General features: G+C 46.6%; 2 protein-coding genes across 3 annotated transcripts in view; both read left to right on the forward strand.

Annotated features, from left to right (window-relative positions):
* Positions 1-976: 976 nt before the first annotated feature.
* LOC108940634 (transcription factor E2F3-like) lies at positions 977-8,987 on the forward strand. Its single transcript, XM_029245988.1, has 7 exons — positions 977-1,485; positions 5,049-5,157; positions 6,300-6,522; positions 6,607-6,765; positions 6,877-6,991; positions 7,078-7,210; positions 8,401-8,987. Exons 1-7 carry the CDS (start codon positions 1,225-1,227, stop codon positions 8,622-8,624), a joined length of 1,224 nt encoding a protein of 407 aa, XP_029101821.1. The 5' UTR covers positions 977-1,224; the 3' UTR covers positions 8,625-8,987.
* Positions 8,988-10,012: 1,025 nt separating this feature from the next.
* Positions 10,013-19,525, forward strand: part of cdkal1 (CDK5 regulatory subunit associated protein 1-like 1) — a 298,983-nt gene continuing 289,470 nt past the window's right edge. Inside the window, exons 1-3 of one of the 2 annotated variants that reach the window (XM_018762985.2) lie at positions 10,013-10,125; positions 10,836-11,009; positions 11,765-11,877. In XM_018762985.2, the coding sequence (XP_018618501.1) occupies positions 10,870-11,009; positions 11,765-11,877 (253 nt within the window). In that variant the 5' untranslated portion in view covers positions 10,013-10,125; positions 10,836-10,869. The remainder of the gene's footprint in view (positions 10,126-10,835; positions 11,010-11,764; positions 11,878-19,525) is intronic. The other variant, XM_018762984.2, reaches the window with a different exon arrangement.

Genomic DNA, 19,525 nt, shown 5'->3' on the forward strand with positions numbered 1-19,525 from the left:
TTGAATCTCACTTCCTGCTCTAGCACCATTGATCAAAGTTCTTACCCTGGAAAGGTACAGTAGAAATTACTCTTCTGTATAAATGATCAGACTGTGGGAAGTAGACTAACACTGCGAGTCCCTTTGGAGAAATGCACCAGCTAAATGAGTGTAAAACAAGTAAGTGATATATAGGCTTTTAAGTGGTTATAAGTATAAAAAGCATTTCTCAAGAAAAAACTACAAATACTGAAAATACTGTACAGGTATGAATTTTGTATCATATACAACTGTAAGCATTTCCTACAGCAGTGGGAAGATGTTTGCTGTTCACTGTGATTCACTGTATCCCCACAATGGACACAAAGCATCATAGATATACTTATTTATTGTAAGAATCATCTACAAAGTTTCACAACGGTTTCGATCTTTTGGGCCACGGCTAGGTGGAATGATGGCACAGTGAGTGGCGTTGCTGCCTCACAGGCCCTACGTGGTGTAAGAGAATGTGTGTTCTCCACGTGTCTGTGTGGGCTTTCTCAGAGTACTCCTGTTTCCTCCCACAGTCAAAAAGATGTGCAGTTCAGGTAGACAGGTTATGAAAATTTCCTGTAGTGGATGAGTGGACGAGTGAGTGTGTAAGACTACCCTGCAATGGAGTGGCATCCTGTCCAGGGTGTACCCCCCCTCAGTCTCGCACCCAACAGACTCACAAGGTTCACCACCACCCGCTCGGCAAAAGCGCTTTAATAGCGTTTCTGACACATGACCAGCTGACCTATTGTGAAATACAGGCCACATTTTCGCTTCAACTTCTAACACATTCAACTATTTGCGTATTTTAGTAGGCTGGGCGGAGCAAGGCTCGGATTGTCCAATGGGCGCTCGTATGCAAATAAATTCAGCTCTCGTTTGAAATCTTCCCGCGAAACTGCAGCAGCACGGGAGGGTTATTGGCGCGCATTCTTCTACCACACCCCCGCCCCACCTGCCCCACCTCCCCCGCCGCTGGCGGTCGTCGTCGGGGCCGAGTGGAGCTTCGCCATGTTTTAAAGTTTGCGGGTGGAATCCAGCGCGTCTGGCTGCGAGTTGACACGGTTTGAAAGACAGCTGAAGGATTCCCGCGGTGCGGTACCGCCTCGTGCGATTTCACGTCACAGCGCAGCGCGGGAAAGGGCTGCCTGCGGAGTGAAGAGGGCAGACACAGGCAAGGCGGGCGGGGAGAGTGACTGACGGACTGAGGCGATGCCGCCCGGCAGGAGGAAGACGGTCTCTATCTCTTCGGCCGCGGGGGAAGCGGTGCTGCGGCTCGTGGGGGCGTCCGCGCGGCACCGGCGAGCCGCCGCGTCGACGAGCTCGTGCACACAGGACGACGTGCTGGAGACGTCGGCGCGTCTCGCGCACTCAGACCGCGGGCCCGAGCCTCCGGGTGACCAGAAGGACGCGACCCCCCGCGGCGCGGGAAGCGGAGCGGTGGAGGAGCGGCGCGCGCTCAGGCGGCCACCGGTAATGACGACACGTCGGGGAGCGCGCGAGGCCGCGGGATGAAGTTGCGCCGAACGTGTTCACGCGCCGTCGTGTGAGCAGTTAGCGGCGTTTGCTTCCCTGGACTAAGCGCGGCCGGAAACGGTCGTGTGTGTGTGTGTGTGTGTGTGTGTGTGTGTGTGTGTGTGTGTGTGTGTGTGTCCGTGTCCAGCCACCATGTGCGCGAGCTTCTTTGTGTTCGTCTGTTTGTGCGTCTCGGTCGCCTCGGTGCTCGTTTCTAATTTGTCACGGAGCTCCTTGTGGAGTGAAGTTGTCGTCGTCGGTCCGTGTTTTCTCCTTCCTGCAAATCATTCATTAATAATAAGAAGAATAATTGTTAATATAAAAAGTTAGGTGGAGAAAATTTATTAATAATAATAATAAAAATTTCCTCCACCTCACTTTTTATATTAACAATTATTATTATTGTTATTAGTAAGAATGGTGGTGAGAATAAAGGCTATATTCTACTTTAACTTTTAAAGGTAGCTTCACAAAGCCCTTACAGTGAGACAATACAGGAGCAACAGCAGTAACAAGAACAAATTTACAGTATTTTACAAGAGTAAAATATGGAAATTAAACACAAAAACTGATGGACTATAATACAGAAGACAGTAAAATGATGAGGAAGTTGGAAATGAAGCAGGCAAATATGTCAACTGAAAAGCAGATGAATGAATGAATGACAGCTCATTCAGCCCAGAGGTAAATTCAGTTTGGTTCCACGGGCATCCTTTGTAAAACAAAGGAACACACAGCATTCAAGTGTGTGTGTGTGTGTGTGTGTGTGTGTGTGTGTGTGTGTGTGTGTTACTACAGCTATAACTTCAGATACTGAAGACGCAGGGATGAATAAGTTGCGCAAATGTATGCGTCGCAAAGGTAAATAACTGTCTTGAGCCTGGATCTGCTGCCCAGAGCAACAGATTCCCTGATGTTGTTCACGAGGGGAATCCGCAGAATGTAGGCGACACTGCGGTCAGGTGAACGAAGGCTGCTCTGGTTTCCTCCCACACTCCAAAGACATGCAGTTTGGGTGAATTCGGGTGCCCAGAGTGTGTGAATTTGAGAGCGTATGTCTACCCTGCAATAGATTGGTGTCACGTGCAGCGTACTCGCCCCCCCCCCCCCCAACCTTGCACCTGATATTTACGGGATAGGCTCTGGACCACGGCAGCCCTGTTCAACACCCGCGGTTACTGAAATTGGATACATGGATGTGGAAGAATTGACATTAATAATTAAACATTAACACAGCAGTCCAAGCAGTAATGCTTTATTTAAAGACACCACTGCTTTTGCAGTATAGTAAAATAAACAACACACTTTATACATAATTAAATGGTCTCCTGCTCTGCAACCCCCCTCCCTCCCAGTCCTTGTGTGGCATCTATGAATAATCCTAGGCTTCCTGCCACGTTAGAAAGAGGAGCGCTGTCTGCTGCAAGCTCTTATTTGGAGCGTAGCCTCCAAGTGGAGATGTGAGAAATGAATAGTAACGACTTAACGAATAAAAGTGCACATTTTCCAGCGAAGTTTCTCACCACCTTCAAGAAATCGGCACCTTCTGAGACGAACGATGTAACGCAGAGAGGAATTTGATGTACCGAGGGGGTGACGGTGACATAAATGAGGTCTTGCGCAGTGCTGCCCCACCGAATCGTCTCCCCAGACTGAAACGGTGCTGCATTCGTTACAGCGGTGTTTACTCAGTGGGTTTACTGTGTTTGAAGGGACACTGTTAATAGGAGCAGTACGAATGGTGTGTCGTTATCCACTGTGTGCTCTGATGGAATCCAGGCTCAGGCATGATGGGAAATAATACAGTGAAAGGGTTTGAACTTTGGGCCTTGACATCACAACACTTACCATTCTTTACAGTATGTGTTTGGTTTGTGCACTCGGTTACTTGTAATAATTAACGTTTACTCATTTATCTGATGCTTTTCTCCAAAGTGACTTACAATTATTTACCCATTTATATAGCTGGGTAATTTTTACTGGAGCAATTCAGGGTAAGTACTTTGCTCAAGGGTGCTACAGCCAGAGGTGGGAATCAAACCTGCAACCTTTGGGTCCAAAGGCAGGGGCTCTAACCACTACACCACCAGCTGTCCCTGTACTCACTTGTGCAGCAGAGTAATTTTTGCTGCATCAAATCTGGGTAAGTACCTTGCTAAAGGGCCTTGTAGCGAGAAGGGGGATTCGAACCCGTATCTTGTAACTCGAAGGTGAGAGCTCTAGGCACTGCGCCACCTGCCTACCGGTGGGGTCCTCTCGCTGTGGGCCATAAAGAAAGCGTCCAACAGCCGGTGCCTGTTGAAACTGCGCACCCTCCGCTCCGAACGCTCCAACGCGCCATATTTACATGTCAACAAGTCCCGGGAGTTTACTCCACTCTGGGCCGCACCCCCCGTGTAACTCTCCGTTTACTGTTTTGCCAACATCTACTTTTCCAGCGCAAACGAAAAGAAAGTGACCTTTCAATCTGAGACCTAGTCGAAGAGCGAGTGCGAATAGCCTTGAGCGAGAGGTACTTACCCTGCATTGACGCGGTAAGAATCGCCCAGCTGGATAAAGGGGTAAATAGCTGTAAGTAGCTGGGTGTACTAACCTAACATTATAAGGTGCTTTGGGGAAAAGTGCCAGGTAAATGAATAAATAAGGATCATACATGTGGTACACGTATGGGTACAGCAATAGGGTTCGCTGCGGTCCCGTCGCCAACGTTGGTCCTCAGATGTTCCGAGGAAGAGCCTCGGCAGCGTTTCATAACACGTTTGACTGGTGTCCTGGATGTTCCCCGTTTAGCCTTAAGGAAATAAGTGTCTAACAATGTTTAAAAAACAACAAAAAAACACATTTACTCCACATACACATGTCGATACTGGGCAGTAGTGTGTCCAGAGTGGGGTCGCCTCTCCACACAATGTGCCATTAGACACAAACTTTAAACACATGCTGCACCTGAAGCGCAGTAACATAAATGTTTTAGTGTAGACGGTTAACATTCAGTTTGTCACTTACCATGATTTTCACACGTGAGGCCCTCAGACCAGGTTACAGTAAAGACATTTTTACAAACCTCTAACTCAGATTGATCATTTGCTTCAATTAAGAATGCAGGTATTAATATTTTGATAACTATTTCAGTTTCATTGGTCGGTATTTAAATACATTATTCTGAGAAGGGCTCCATAGGCTTCACTGTACTGCCAAAGGGGTTCATGGCATGAAAAAGGGTAAGAAGGGACATTTGGTAGCGTAGCGGTTAGAGCTGTAGACCCAAAGGTCACAGGTTTGAATCTCACCTCCAGCTGTAGTACCCCTGGGCCAAGGTACTTACCATAAAATTACCCGGCTGTATAAATGGGTAAATAATTATAAGCAGATTAACATTGTAAGTTGTACTGGAGAAAAGTTTCCGATAAATGTAAGAATCCATAGTTTACAGTTAGTGCACGGAGTGCGATATGAAGTGCACTTTGGAAGATTGAGAACATATTTAATTTTTTTTCTTCTTTAAATCTCTCCACCCACAGGCAAAGCGGCGGCTTGAACTGGATCTGGTTGACGACACGCTCATGAGCCGTGGCGCTAAGGTCCTCAGGTGCGGTGACGACGCCGGGATAGTCCGCACCAGTTTTACAGGTAACGCCTGAGGTCCGATGGCTTTGGCGGAGTTCGGCGTCGCGGCACTGTTCGGCAGCCCTGAGAAACGCGCCAGCTCCTTAGGTTACGAGTAGCGGACTGTGGGCTTCTTGGAGACCCGTTTTCCAGTTGATTTATTTTTAGTAGCGTTTTCTTCACTCATTAGGTTCTTTTTTTTTGAAATTCCGATGTTCTGTGGAGCAAAGGCGACTTGCGTTTACGCAAACAGCCAATAGATGGCGGTAAAATGAACTGAAACGCAGTCCGCCGTAATTCAACTCTCTTCCACGATGTCTACTGCTCCTGTCTACTTCTCGCGATCAATGGCAAGATGATGAATGCGGCACGTATTTATGGGATGCGTCAGCCCGCGGTCGGCACCGGAAAGGAATCTGTGGAGTCTTCGTATTTTTATTTTCTGGGATTTGAAATGAGTTTTAAGGTAAAAGAATCAGTAAAAATTTTGAATTGGGAAAATCAAGTGACTCGGGGGAGGAGCAAATAAGATGCCACACGGTCGTCCTTCATCTGGTCACTCCTTGAACCCGGCACATCCCTGGGTACCGCAGTCCTGCGAAGTGTGTGTGCGTGTGTGTGTGTATACTGGTTAGCATAGCTGCCTTCCAAGCAGTTGACCTGGGTTCGATTCCTGGCCAACGCAGGTAACTTTGGTTCAGAAAATGTGTGTGTATATTTATTTGTTTATTATAGCTATAGGTGACATTTTTACAGAATATAATTTACAAAAAACTTGAGGGACTTATTTGTTAAGCTTTTATTGACTGTGACTTGGTGCTAAAATTGGCTGTATCCTTGAACAAATTGATTTAACAGACTTTTGGTCCTGATTGTTTTTGTAAGCTGGGGATCCAAAAGTTGTGGGTTCAAATCCCACCTCCAGCTGTAGTACCCTTGAGCAAGGTGCTTACCCTAGATTGCTCCAGTAAAATTACCCAGCTGTATAAATAGCTAAATAATAAGTAGCTTAACACTGTAAGTCGGCGTGGAGAAGAGTATCGGCTGGATGAATAAATGTAGTAATGTAGTGTAAAACGAAACTGATGGAACAGGATGGCATCTTGGGTCGTTCCTCCAACGCATGCAGAGCTGTGCAGTTGATGTTGTCGTCCTCACTTCCCGAGGTCGCCCCGTAAAGCAAGGCCCCGTTAAGTCCCGCGCCGACACGTCGCTCGGTGTGCTCACCCGGAAGTTCTTCCAGATGTTGAGCCAGGGCAACGGCGTGCTGGACCTGAACAAGGCCGCCAAGTCACTGGAGGTCCAGAAGAGGCGCCTGTACGACATCACCAACGTGCTGCAGGGCGTCCGGCTCGTGCGGAAGCTCTCCAAGAACAACGTTCAGTGGACGTAGGTACCGGGAAGCGTGAGTGGGGCGCGGTTGCGGTCGGCCGTGCGGCGGGGGCCCAGGGTGACCGCGTGCTGTGTCCGCAGGGGCTGCCGTCTGTCCGACTTCCAGGGCACCGTGAGCCACTTCCAAGGCCTGCGGAGCCAGCTGAGGCAGCTGGCCCAGGAGGAGGAGAAGCTGGACAAGCTGATCAACAGGAGCAACGTCCACATGAAGGAGATGAGCGAAGAGGACCTCGGCCACAAATATCCTGTCTCTGGTTTCTCCCCGAAATTAACAAGGTTTTGCCAGTTGCTCAGAGAAAGGATCCCATGCGAGCACTTCTGATCTTCTCGTTGCGCCTTAACCACCTTCACGTTCGCTTACGTGACGTACCAGGACATCCGCACGATCGAGTGTCTGCAGGACCAGACCGTGGTTGTGATCAAAGCTCCCTATGAGACCAAGCTGGAGGTACCTGGGCTGCAGGAGGTGGGCTCGCAACCTCGTTTCCGGCACTTTCCCTCCGCCCCTTTCGGCGTGAAACCTTACTTAATGGAACACGGTGTCGTTTGTAGAAGTACCAGATTCACCTGTCCAGCATCAGGGGGCCCATCGATGTGTTCCTGTGTCCCGACGTGCTGCCGCCCAGTCCCTCCGAGAGTACCGTGGACGAGAACGGGAACTCCTCCGTGCGCCACGTCTCCGAGGGTAAGTCCAGCTCGTCACACGTTGCTCCCCAGCTGTCTTGTCCTCGAACTGGAGTCTAACTCTGGGCTTCTTTCAATTCTGTGTAAATTTCACCGTATTTATTGACATTTAGCTGACTCTTTTCTCCAAAGCGACTAACAGTGTGAAGGTACCTACGGTTATTTACCCATTTACTGCATCACCGGAGCAGTTTGGGGTAAGTAGCTTGCTCAAGGGTACTATAGCTGGAGGTGGGGATCGAACCTGTGGCCCTTGCATGCAAAGCAGCTGTAAACACTGTGCTACCCACTGCCCCTTTATGTAGCAGACATCTTTGTCCACGCTTGCAGTCTCAGGTGGGAGCAGTAAGGTGCTTAGAGTGGTTTGCAGCTTATACACGTGGGTGGTTTTTACTGTTAAGCATGCAGGGTCAGTACCTTGATCAAATTGCTCAAGAGGGAACTGGGGTTTGAACTCGTGTCCTTGCAGTCGCTTGTAGGCAGCAGCCCCTAATCACCACGCCACCTGCTGCCCCCATGCATACATGAGCGTTGCTCCGTTTTAGTAGTATCATGTGGACAGCTGCTAGTGTAGTGGGTAGGGCTGATGTCTTTGGACCCAAAGGTCGCAGGTTCGATCACCACCTCTGGCTCTAGTACCCTTGAGCAAGGTACTTGCCCTAAATTGTTCCAGTAATATTACCCAGATGTATAAATGGGTTAATAATTGTAACGTCATAATAATTGTGACCTTAAAGTTGTAAATTGCTTTGGAGAAAAGCATCATCTAAATGAATAAATGTATTGTATCCTATGAGGAAAGTTCAGTGGTGAGAGCTGCTGCCTTTGGACCAAAAGGTTGCAGCTTCAAGTCCTACCTCTGGCTGTAGTACCTATGAGAAAAGTACTCACCCGAAACTGCTGTAGTAAAAATTACCCAGCTCTGTAAATGTTTACATAATTGTACGTTGCTTTGGAAAAGAGCATCATTTGATAGAATAAATCTTCAGGATTCTGAGCTGAATTTAGGAAATGTACCAGTTGGAGATTTTAGGTGAAAGAAAAGGTGGGTAAAGAGGGGGACAGTGCGCGCCACTGGAACGTGTCCTAATTAGTGAGTCCATTATTTATTTTTTTTCCTAATATATTGATGAGGTGGAGTAGGTGTCCCCGTTGTCTGCTGTCCCACGCTAACTTGGTATCTCCGCTCAGGTTCAGATAACGTGTGTGGGCAGAAGTCGAGCCCCGACTCTTCTGTGACGGTCGGCGGCGGGTCAGCTGTCGGGTCGCCCTTCGCTTGCCTGGACCAGAACTTGGTGAACCTCATGCTCCCCGCCAACGAAGAGTACCTCCTAAGCCTGGGGGAGGAGGAGGGCATCAGCGACCTCTTCGACGCCTTCGATTTCGACAGACTGCCGCTCGACGGCCTGTTCTGACCGGAACGGCGCGGTTTTGGTTGCCACGGAAACGCTGCCATGGCGGAGAAGGCCCTCTCCAGCTGAGCGGAGATAGCGGCCCTTTGGGAAGACCTCTTTCCCTCTTAGGTTCGGATCCATGGCGTAAAACAGAGTAGCGAGGGTAGCCGGCCCATGGGTCCCTCCGCAACCTGTCAGTGGAGCAGCGCTACCATGTCGGGACAGCAGAACTTCGACGCGCGCGTTTGTGTCGCCCGTTTCCGTGCTCCGCCCAACAGCCGCTTGCGTCCACTCTAGAGTACATTGATTTTTCTTTTTCTCGCCACATTTTTATTCCATTGTACAGTTTCTATAAACTTGAATAAATTTTAACAGGTGTGGAAATGTTGCTTCCTCCTCATGCGGGGTTATTCAATGTCCAGATGGAGCCCACCGAAGGAAGTCGAGGGGTTCATCACCCTGCAATGTTTCACCATTCCTTATTAACATTTACTCATCTAGCTGACACTTTTCTCCAGAGCGATTTAGTGTTAAATTACTCATTTATGCTGCTGGGTAGTTTTATCGGAGCAATTTAGGATAAGTACCTTGCCCAAGGGTACTACAGTAGGAGATGGGATTCAAACCTGCAGCTTTGGGGTCCAAAGGCAGCAGTTCTAACCACGACACTGCCAGTTGCTACAAAGCAAAACTCTGACATGCAAACTATTCAAAAAAGATCCATATCGGTGATCATGTATTTCCAGTATCACCTTTTTTTTAAAGTCCATTGTAGCTCTTTGGGGGGGGTGAGTTTCTGTAACTGCGCCCCCTTGTGGTACAATTTGATATTACACTATGTATTTAGTGGGTATAATCTAAACGTTATTACATTATTTAACTCTTCGGACACTGAGGTCTTCCTTATTCTCGCTGTATTTTAAAGACTTTCGAATGATTCCAAGCAAAATGACAAGTAATGAATCCAGAAAACGCTGAGCCTGATATGAGTGGCTGAACGCTTTGTTTGGAACGATGTTTTGTTTTTTTTTTTTTTGTTTTTTTTCCTTTCCAGAAATTATTGGTATTTGAAAACTTGCAGTGTAAACTCACCTGTACGCATTTTGAGTTTGGGCGTTTCGTCAAATCTCCGTTGTAACATTATTTTTGGTTACATTTTACGTCAGCGAAATTACGAAACTGTCACGAGATTATTTTAGAATTGGAAACTTTCAATAGAAATACACGAGTGAGTTTATAATCGGCAACATTTTAATGTGAGTTCTGAAAGCGTAGCTTGGAGTGGTGGGGAATATTTTGTACATGATTAGTTCAAATCCCCCGGTCAATTTGGAGGCGAAACGCGTTTCGAAATTCGCCGCTCGACTTGTATGTCCTCGTGGGGCACCCTTAGCACGAGGTCACGGATTGGGGGCACGTCCAGCATGGCGCGAGACAGCCAACAGCACCCGTAGCCGAACAGCGCCAAACACTGAGCGCCTCAGCTCTAACAAATAAACAATATTTTAACAAATAAACACAGGTGAGATGTCCTCCACGTATTTGTTAACATAGTAAGCATCGCGTTGATAACATTTGGTTTTTTCTTTCTCGTTAATGTCAATTTGGAACTTGTTGTTTTTAGTTTTTAGACAGCTTCAGCTAACTAAACTAGCATAATGGCTGAAAAGTGAAGAAAATTATATATATTTCACATTAATACTAATTTTAAAACGCATAGAGTTAGCTATTGAAAGTTACGCTCATATATTTGTCCTTGCTCGTTCCTTTTTTTTAAAAAGTTTTACAAGACTAGTCTCAGTCAGTCTGTAAAATATTTTGGTCTGAGAGAGAGAGAGATTCCTTCTGCCAGAACAGAACTTCTCATGGTAAAACTTGTAAATAATTAAATTAAATATTTAAAAGAACATGGAACTCACGCACAGATTTATTATTTGTCTGAAACCTGTCCAAGATGACTTATATAATGTTAGATCATACAGTGATTTATACAGCAGCAGGGTATTTACTCTGTAAGGTAAGGACCTTGGTCAGGGCTACTGGAGTAGGAGGGGGATTCGAAGCAGAAACCCACATCATAAGACAACATTCCTAACCATTAACCACCTGCATCCGGTTTTACTGCATCAAGTGTACCCTGAGCTTGGTGAGCCGGACGCTTTGACCACGGGTTCGGTTCCCCCTTTGCGGTGGTGTTTGTGTAATGTCTTCTCTTTGGTGTCTTTCTCTGAGTTTCTAGATCTTTTAGTGTCAGTTTGGCTCCACTATGGAGGACCTGGAGGACATCGAGGACATGGTGTCGGGACAGGAGCCCACGGGACAGGAAAGGCAGGCCGCCAGGAGGAGCGTCGTGCCCCGAGCGAGGAGGAGGAAGCAGGAAACGGTTGAGGAGCTGCAGGCTGACAGGTGTGGGACACTGGACTGGAACGATTGGATGGTGAAACGATTAGGTTTTGAGGCTTATACTGTCTGCCTCTCCCAGTGTTAACTATGAGTTTTTAAACCTTCTTCAAAAAGGTTTTGTTCCTTTCCAAAACACACGTACGTGAATCTGCCCAGTTGGTAAACAGCTGTGTGAGAGCACTGATTTAGGCTGAGCTTCAGCACTACACACAGAAAGAAGGAGAAACATTTGACTGAAACCTGCATCATTTTGGGGTAATTTTTTTTTTTTTTTTTGGAATCACCACCTCACATCACTTTATACTTTTCTGAAATGTATTCTCTTTGTGTTGACTAAAAAGCAGGAAAATGTGCATTACCTTTGAAGGCCTGTTAGAAACCTGTGACACAATGGGTATAACCTGTACCTCACAGCTCCTGAGCTGCTTGAGCATGGGCATGGGTTCGAGTCCAGCTCAGGATGTGTAGCGGTTGCTTTTTTGTTTCCGTGTTTGCACCCAGCAGACGTGTAGAAGAAAGGACTGGCAAAGCACACTTTTTTTTTTTTTTTTTTTTTCTCCTTCCTCCCTTACCTAGAAAACAGCGAGTGGTCACCAAGAATTGGATTTGACTGAGCAGCACTTATGCACACAAGAACTCTCCAGTGTTCAGCGCTTTGTTTGTTTTGTCAGCGTTGTGTGTTCAGCCGCGCTGTTCTTCATCACATGACGTGTATTGTCACTTTGTGTGTCTCACGGCCCGTTTCCTTTCTGCTGCAGTGTCATTCCTGGCATGCAGAAGATCTGGATGAAGACCTGGGGCTGTTCCCACAATAACTCTGATGGGGAGTACATGGCGGGACAGCTTGCTGCCAGTGGATACCAGATAACCGGTAGGTGTGCACTGACTGTGGCAGGGCCACTACCTGGGGGTTTCGACAAAATCTGTGTAAAGGTGTGTCTGGTTTCTTAATATGGGGGGGCTCCATTTCTTCCTCTGTGCAGGGCTCCCTGAATTAGGACCTGCTGGTGTAAAGTTGACTTGTCAGTTTTATACTCACACTGTATCCTCAGGAAGAGTTCTACTTCTCAGGGTGTGGCATAGTATATTGTGTTTGGGGGGGTCCCCAAACCAAATTTCGTCTCACTTGCCTTCCTGTTGTTTACAGGTGTTTTTTTTTCCTGTTTTTTGGGAGATGGAAAAATGAAATACATTTTAAAAGATGAAATACACATACATAACTGAGTATGTCTTTGTGAGCGTGAGAAGGGGGGCTGACCTCTCCCTGTCCAAGTGGCAGTCCTGAGGTTACTGTCGTCCATCCTTCCAAGGACTGCTGTCGGTGGTCTATGTAGAGTACAGGTTTTGGGGCTCATCAGAGGAAGTGTTAGTCTCTGGTCCTGCTCCAAGCTTTCCTTAGCTTAGCTTGCCTTTCAGTTCTTCTGCTTTACTCTCAGTATTGCTTTTACAATTAAAGTAATCCGCTTTAGATGAGGTGCTACTCATTGCATAGCTTTCTTAATTCAGCAATAAAACAGACAGTAGCTGATTTTGTTTTCGGTTAACTGGCTTTGCAGCTATTGTGTTTAAATACTAGAAGGTTCCTGGTTTCAGCGTGTTGAATAATAATTTATTTGTATAGATTTTTATTTACTGAAATTGGATTATATTGTACCTGCAGTTGGTATCACCTTGCAGTTTCAAAGGGTTATTACCACTCTTCTTGAAATGTCCTTATCTTAGAAAAAGGTTTAAATATTATTATTGTTGTTGTTATTTTAGTGTAGGGGCGCGGTGGTGCAGTGGGTTGGACCGGGTCCTGCTCTCCAGTGGGTCTGGGGTTCGAGTCCTGCTTGGGGTGCCTTGCGGCGGACTGGCGTCCCGTCCTAGGTGTGTCCCCTCCCCCTCCGGCCTTACGCCCTGAGTTGCCGGGTAGACTCCGGTTCCCCGCGACCCCGTATGGGACAAGCGGTTCAGAAAATGTGTGTGTGTGTGTGTGTGTGTGTGTGTGTTTTTAGCTGTAATTTGCCTGATACTGTAAATATAAGGATTACTACCTTCACTGTGGACGGTAGTAGGAAGGACTAACAATAGAACTATTTTTAAAAACCATTTTAACATTACATATGGTTAAATTTCTACTCATTTCCTGTGATAACGAGGAGATTGGTGTCTTTGGTTTTATATAGTCAAAGAACTTTGATCAGTGTATTTCACCTTTGAAATATATTCTTAGTCAACATGTTTACTTGCTTTTGTAAAGTCTTTATTCTGGGTTTTTGCAAAGTGTTTGATGGTAAAAAAAAAAATTTGAGCAATAACCTTTTGTACAAAGAGTAATTACACTTATTCATTGTTGTTTCTACTGTAGAATTGAAGGAAGTATTTAACCACTGCCACAAGATGGCGCTCTCAGCACAGGAAACTCCTCCGATACCACTTTTCAGTAATCTTTTTGTTGACAGGATAAATGATCTAGAAGGGAGAGAAACCATTCCCTTGGCCTGTGTTTGTGTGGCCAGGAGAGTGACTACGTGTTTCGGTTGTGCGTTTGTGCTTTGAACTGCCCCCTGCACTGCCCCGTGTCAAGAGGAGAGCGCGCCGGCAAGTTCACCAGAGTTAATGAACAGTTCGGAGCTTGTCGCAGCCTGTCGGAAAGGCGCCGGGTGGGGGTGTGAGAGAGAGGAGAGAGAGACGGGAGCACAAGGGGCTCCTTGTGTTGACTTCCCCTCCCAACCCACCCCAGCCGCCCTGCACTCCCAGGCCCGGCATCTGGTTGTTATCAGACCGCCGGCTTGAAAATCAACCGGGCGCTGGGGCTAATCAGTCGGTGGAGGGGGTCGCACTGAGGGAGCAGGCCTGCCCGACCAGACGGTGCATTAACACACAGCCTGTACCTAAACACGTCCTGGCAGCGGGGACGAGACGGGGAATTATTCCTCGCTGAAACTAGACGAGCTTCCAGGGAGCTCACTTACACACACTAAATCATTAAGTAGGAGATGTCTTGAGTTATGAACCACCACTTTTACACTACTGGAGTCCTGGCCAAACGAGGGAGGCTGTATTGAGGCCTCTTATTTCCCTCTCTTCTTGTATTTTAACAGGCACCCTTTGCCAGCTGTCATTTCCATATCTTTTTGGCCAGTCTGAGTTCAGGGCTCTGTGTTCCTCGTTGTGCGGTTAAATAGGACATCGTAAAAAGGAGAGATTAAATGTAATCATCCCGTCCGCCTTTGCTGTCCAGATTCTGGTTTCAGCCTCTGGAGCGCCTCTTTCTGACTGCAGTATGACCGTATGCGTTTGGAAGTCAGTCTGATGCCATACAATCCTGCTCTTCATCTCGGCATTACACTCTTACCTTTTAAAATACAGGGCATTTTTAAAGATGCTTTTTTCTTAAATTTTTTATGCAGTCTCCAAGTCAGACTTGGAAAGCATTAGTTTTTTGACAAATATATAAATGAATCACACTCGAATGTTTTGCATTATTAGAGTAGGTTGTTCTTAATCGAGAAATTGTAAAGAAAGGAAAGTATCTTGAGGCCGAGAGCATGTGAAGCAGAGGACAGTGGGTGATGCAGTGCTTAGACTCGCCACCTTCCAGCTGAAACAGCCGTGTTCAATTCCCACTTTCTGATGTAATAGTGTGGATTAAGGTACTTACCCTGAATTCCTGCAGCACAAAAACACCCAGCTGTACAAATGGTAAATTAATAGACTAGTCTACAGATCTAATATTGTAAGTCACCTCAGAGAAAAGCATAAGATAAAAGAATAAATTAAAATAGCAATGCTATGAAAGAATGACACACAGGTGTGTAACTTCCACTGGAAGCTGCTGGTCTCTGCGAAGGGGGCTCTGTTGCATTAGCCTTGAGCACACTGTGTGGCCTGAAATGCTAGAGTAAAGTTTAAATGCATAACCTTGCTAAGCACTGATATAATGTTGAGATCATAACCAAAAAAAACCGTAGCAGCAGAAAGAGTATTTCCAGCGAGGTGTAGATATGGCAAAAGTGAATATGAATCTGTGCGAAGCCCAAACTTTTTGTTTCTCTGAAAAGCATGTTCTTTACAAAACCCTTGATGGTGGGCATATTCCCTTCCTCTCGGCGCAGGCTGGCAACCTGCATCGATCCCCACTGCGGTTTGCATGCGATTTGCATGTTGCCCAGACAGCGGTTATGAGCTTGGATACCAGGAGGGCTCCTTGATAGGTGAGGGACTTGTGGCGGGGGGGGAGGGAGAAGAGAGCGAGAGATACCACTGGGGCTGTGCTCCTGTGCCGCTCAGCCTGTTCCACTCTGAATATTAGCCCTCCGGGCGTCCTCCGCCATCAGAGGTGTGGTTGGGATTTGGAGTGTGTGTGTGTGTGTGTGGCAGTGGGAGGAGGGGCTGCTACTGCTTTCTGCAGTGGCACAGGGGCATTAATCACATGCTTCAAACATGCAAATTCGCTCCTCTCTCACAGTCTGTGGAGCGGGCCTGTGAAATGTGCTCTAATTGTCCCAGGTCCCGGTGATTTGTAATTTTCCATTAGGAGCAGGCGCAGGTGCTGGGACTGCGCCCAGCTGACACGCGCACTTCTTTCAGCACCATGCCCCTCCCCCAGTCATGCGCACACACAAACACACGCATACTCTCCACCACTTCAACATGAGGAGGGCCCTGCCCTGCCGTGTCGGGAGTGCTCGCTCCAGACAGGAAGTGTGCTGTTTGAAGACTAATTGCTCGGCTGTTTGTTTCCCCCGGTAATTTCAGAAATGGCGGAGAAACTGGCACAGACCCATGTGAAAGCGCTCCGAGGCCTCATTTAACCTCTGCCTGTGGTTTCGCTGGGTGTTTCTCTCCAGTGGCCTGAGAGGAACATGATAAGGGCTGCCATACACTTTTAAGTGTATTTATATAATATTTTTCTTTGTTGTGTTCAGTGTGTGTTCTAAACAAATATGTCCATATATGTATTTATTTTTAACCAGGCATTTCTGCAAGTGTTCCTCTTTCTGCTGTTCTTTGCTTTTCTACTTTTTGCATTGATGGATTTCTTTTAATACAGTGATGATTTTCTTCAGGAAAGTGATGCCTTTGGTGTAAATGAGACTCATCTCTGTCTAATTATCTCATTAAGTATGGATAACCTTATACGCAATGCATTGCAGGAGCACACAGTCATAACTATCCTCTGCGAATAAATAATATATCTAACATAGCCATTGATAAGGTGTGTGAAAGTTGCCAGAGGAGCTTGTTACAGAAATGTGTGTCTTTTTCCGCGACCACTCTGTCTACCAGATGGCTCATTGCACCTGTAAAGTAGATGTATTTTCAGGTTGTGTCGTGGGTCTGTTGATGTATTGTCATCTTTTGGATCTTCAAGGTGGTGGAGAATGAGCAAGCTAGCCATCTTTATCAGGTGTGGCCACTGCGCTCTATTTTGGTGTCGGGGGCACTGATAGTGTTTTTGATTTTTTCCTCTGGTACAACACTTCTTTAATGTGCAGCGTTTCTGGTTTCTGCATTTCCTGACTGCTTGTTTGTTTAATCCTCTATTTATTTGTGTTAAGCAAGTTGCCCTAGTGTTCAGCTGCAGCGATGCTCCTACTGGCCTTTGAACCTGAAATGTTTTGCTCTTCCTCATCTACTTAAGTGCCATACCTTGTCCTGTATTTTTTGTCTTTGGTGTATTTGCCCTTTGGAGTGTCTTATTTATACATACATACATACTCACTCCACTTATTAAACATGTTTTTTGTGTGCAATACTGTGTGCTCATGCAATGTCAGAAGTGTATCTGTAATCATACTATGGCTGAAGCCTTTGGTTTTGTACCCATGTGAACTGTGTTGCTGTGTGCACTGGACCTTAGCACTGATGCTGGTGTGTTTCTGTGAACGGAGATGCAATCTGCTCCCTTCAGAAGGACTCAGAACATCAGTTCATGCATCTGTGTCACAGCACAGTACATTATTTATGTTTATTCAGCAAGAGCGCATTTCACAGGACACAATGTGCTTTAGATATAGATGTGATTGTTGAAGCACAGTCAGTTTTTCCATTGTTTTTGCAAGAACACACTAAACCGGTAGCTGCCTGTACAATTGAGTCTCATGGAAAGTACAGAGGAGATCACAGATGACGTGATGCAAGTTTATGCAGCGGTTAGGAGATCCAAGAAAGAAATGGCTCTGAAAGGTGCTTTGAGATCCTTCCTGAATGCTGAAAGGGATTCAGCAGTGCTGAGAGAGATAGGAAGCTCTGTCTTTCTCTACAGTGGCTCTCCAGTGTTGATTTCCCGGTTTAGAAAACCAGCGAAATCTTAAAAAAAAGTGACTAAGGGAACCTTTTGCCATTGTATCACAAGGCTTCGTTTTACTGATTGATTGTTTGCCTAGCTTATGGAGGAGAAGCTCTCTTTTGGCTGCCTTCTCTCCTTCTTGGGCTTGTGAAAGGCAGCTGAGCGTGTGAGCTGCTGGGTGGTGTCCATCTTGTTGACCATCCCGCACACTGGGATCCACGAGGAATGGTGCAGCATGAAAGACAAACGGTCACCATGTGGTGTGTGATGATGTCACAACACCCTGCTTCCTGCTTGTGGCCGGACACGGTTTGAAGACGGCTTTAACAGCCATAGCTGTGAAAATAGTGTGGCGATTAATGCTGCAGGCATGTGAATGAGACCCACTGCGTTACTTCTGGACAGCGCTGGTCCACTCTGTAGGCAACGGAGGAAGGTCCATCCAGCATTTCTTTAGGTCTGCACTTTTCCAGCAAACTTCTGAGAGAAGATCTGGATGTAACCCATTTATTTACTCAAAAACAATGATAGGTTCGTTAAATCCAAACTGAATGTTTTCACTAGGTGGCTGTTGGCAGAATGTTCTCGCAAAACAGTGCTCTGTATTTCCTAAAGGTGGCAATGTTGATCCACAGTAGGTTGTAGATATCAAGCTGGACTAATACAAGCAGTTAGACATCATGGAAATATTTCTCATAAATTTACAGCATTCACGAGTTGCATGATGTCAGACTTCATTTGTGAAAACACTTGTTAAACAGCAGGCAACTTTTAGCAGCGCCTAACTGCATGTTCACCTCTGTTATCGCCGATGCCTGTGAGGCCAGAGGTGAGGCTTCATCAGTAGCTGAAATATTTTCCTGCAGCTTACCTTGCTATGCTGATTTACAGAGTCATTTATTTATGACTTGTATGTGTATTTAATAAAGTACCTCGCATTTGTTTTTGTTTGGAAAAGCCCAGCACTGAATGCTGCATGTGGCAGTAATAATCAGTGCAGCTGTGGCTCGTTCAGTACCGACGTCTCTCCATAGGTGGCACTGTTTACTCAAATAAACTGGCTTGAACTTTGTGCCCTTTTCCTGGCTCATTCAGTAGTGATAACCCAGTGACTTTTTGTTGGGTTTGTTTTTATTTTCCTTCTCCTGTATTTATGACTGGAACTGTATAATTATGATTTACATGAGGCAAATATTGCCGCCTGCAGCTATTAACAGTCAAACGAGACCGCTTCCTTGTTTCACACAAGAGCTGCAGGGCCATCGGCAATCATCCGTTGAGAGGCTTGCAGTGCACCAAGCACGTGTAATCTAGGGACGTGTGTGTATACACCGTTTAAAAGCTGTATGGCTCTTTCCAGGTACATGCCGCATGGTGTTGCTGATGCTAACGTGCTGGCGCTTTACACCCTGCACTGCCTGTAATCAGATTTCAGTTGGGATACACTCCTCGTGCTGCAGCAGTTTAGAATTTGTCTACATTTGCTTATGTAATTTGCCTTCCATTCGACATCGTGCAGGATTTTCTTTAAATCGATGCGTCAGTGGGAGTGGCGGAGAGAGGAAAATGAGCCGAAGAGACAGCTTGAGCAGAGTACACGCGTGACAAGAGTACAGTTTCTACCTCATGCCTGTCTGTGTGTGTGTGTGTGTGTACAGGCATGGCGTAGACAGCAGCTCATTCATAAAACAGCCGGCGTTGGACAGAGCTGAGTGGCTGAGCGCCGCCTGCACAGTGTCACGAGCAATGTGCAGAAACCAATGGCAGCATGGCAGCTCCCAGAGACTCCGCCTCCTCCCGGAGCTGGGCACATCGCAGACCGCACTCGTCGGTTGCGGCGGCGGTTGCAAACGATGCAGCTCCGCACACCAGCAGGGAGACACTGTTCTTCTGTTTTTGTTTGTTTTTTCTTTTGTGTTCCATATTCCTGTACACCCAGCCCTCCAGCATGCTAACCACGGAACAGATGTTGGTGCACTGGGGGGGACACAGATGCAGCGGTGGTAGAACTATCGACCCAGAGGATGGCCACTCGTATCGTGGGAGAGGGAGACCTGCGTTCCTCTCCTATGCAGAGGGAGTCAGTCTTATGACCAGATCTGAAGCGTTGAGAGTCTCATGACCACGTCTGGAAGTCTGTCTACTTATCACATTGTACTGAACCAACGAGAGCCTTACAACTAGATCTGTACGTTTATCTAAGTTTTACACAACGTAAGGCAGGTGATCGGTAGCCAGTAAA

The sequence above is a fragment of the Scleropages formosus genome, chromosome 18 (assembly GCF_900964775.1).
Source record: "Scleropages formosus chromosome 18, fSclFor1.1, whole genome shotgun sequence".
Lineage (NCBI taxonomy): Eukaryota > Metazoa > Chordata > Actinopteri > Osteoglossiformes > Osteoglossidae > Scleropages > Scleropages formosus.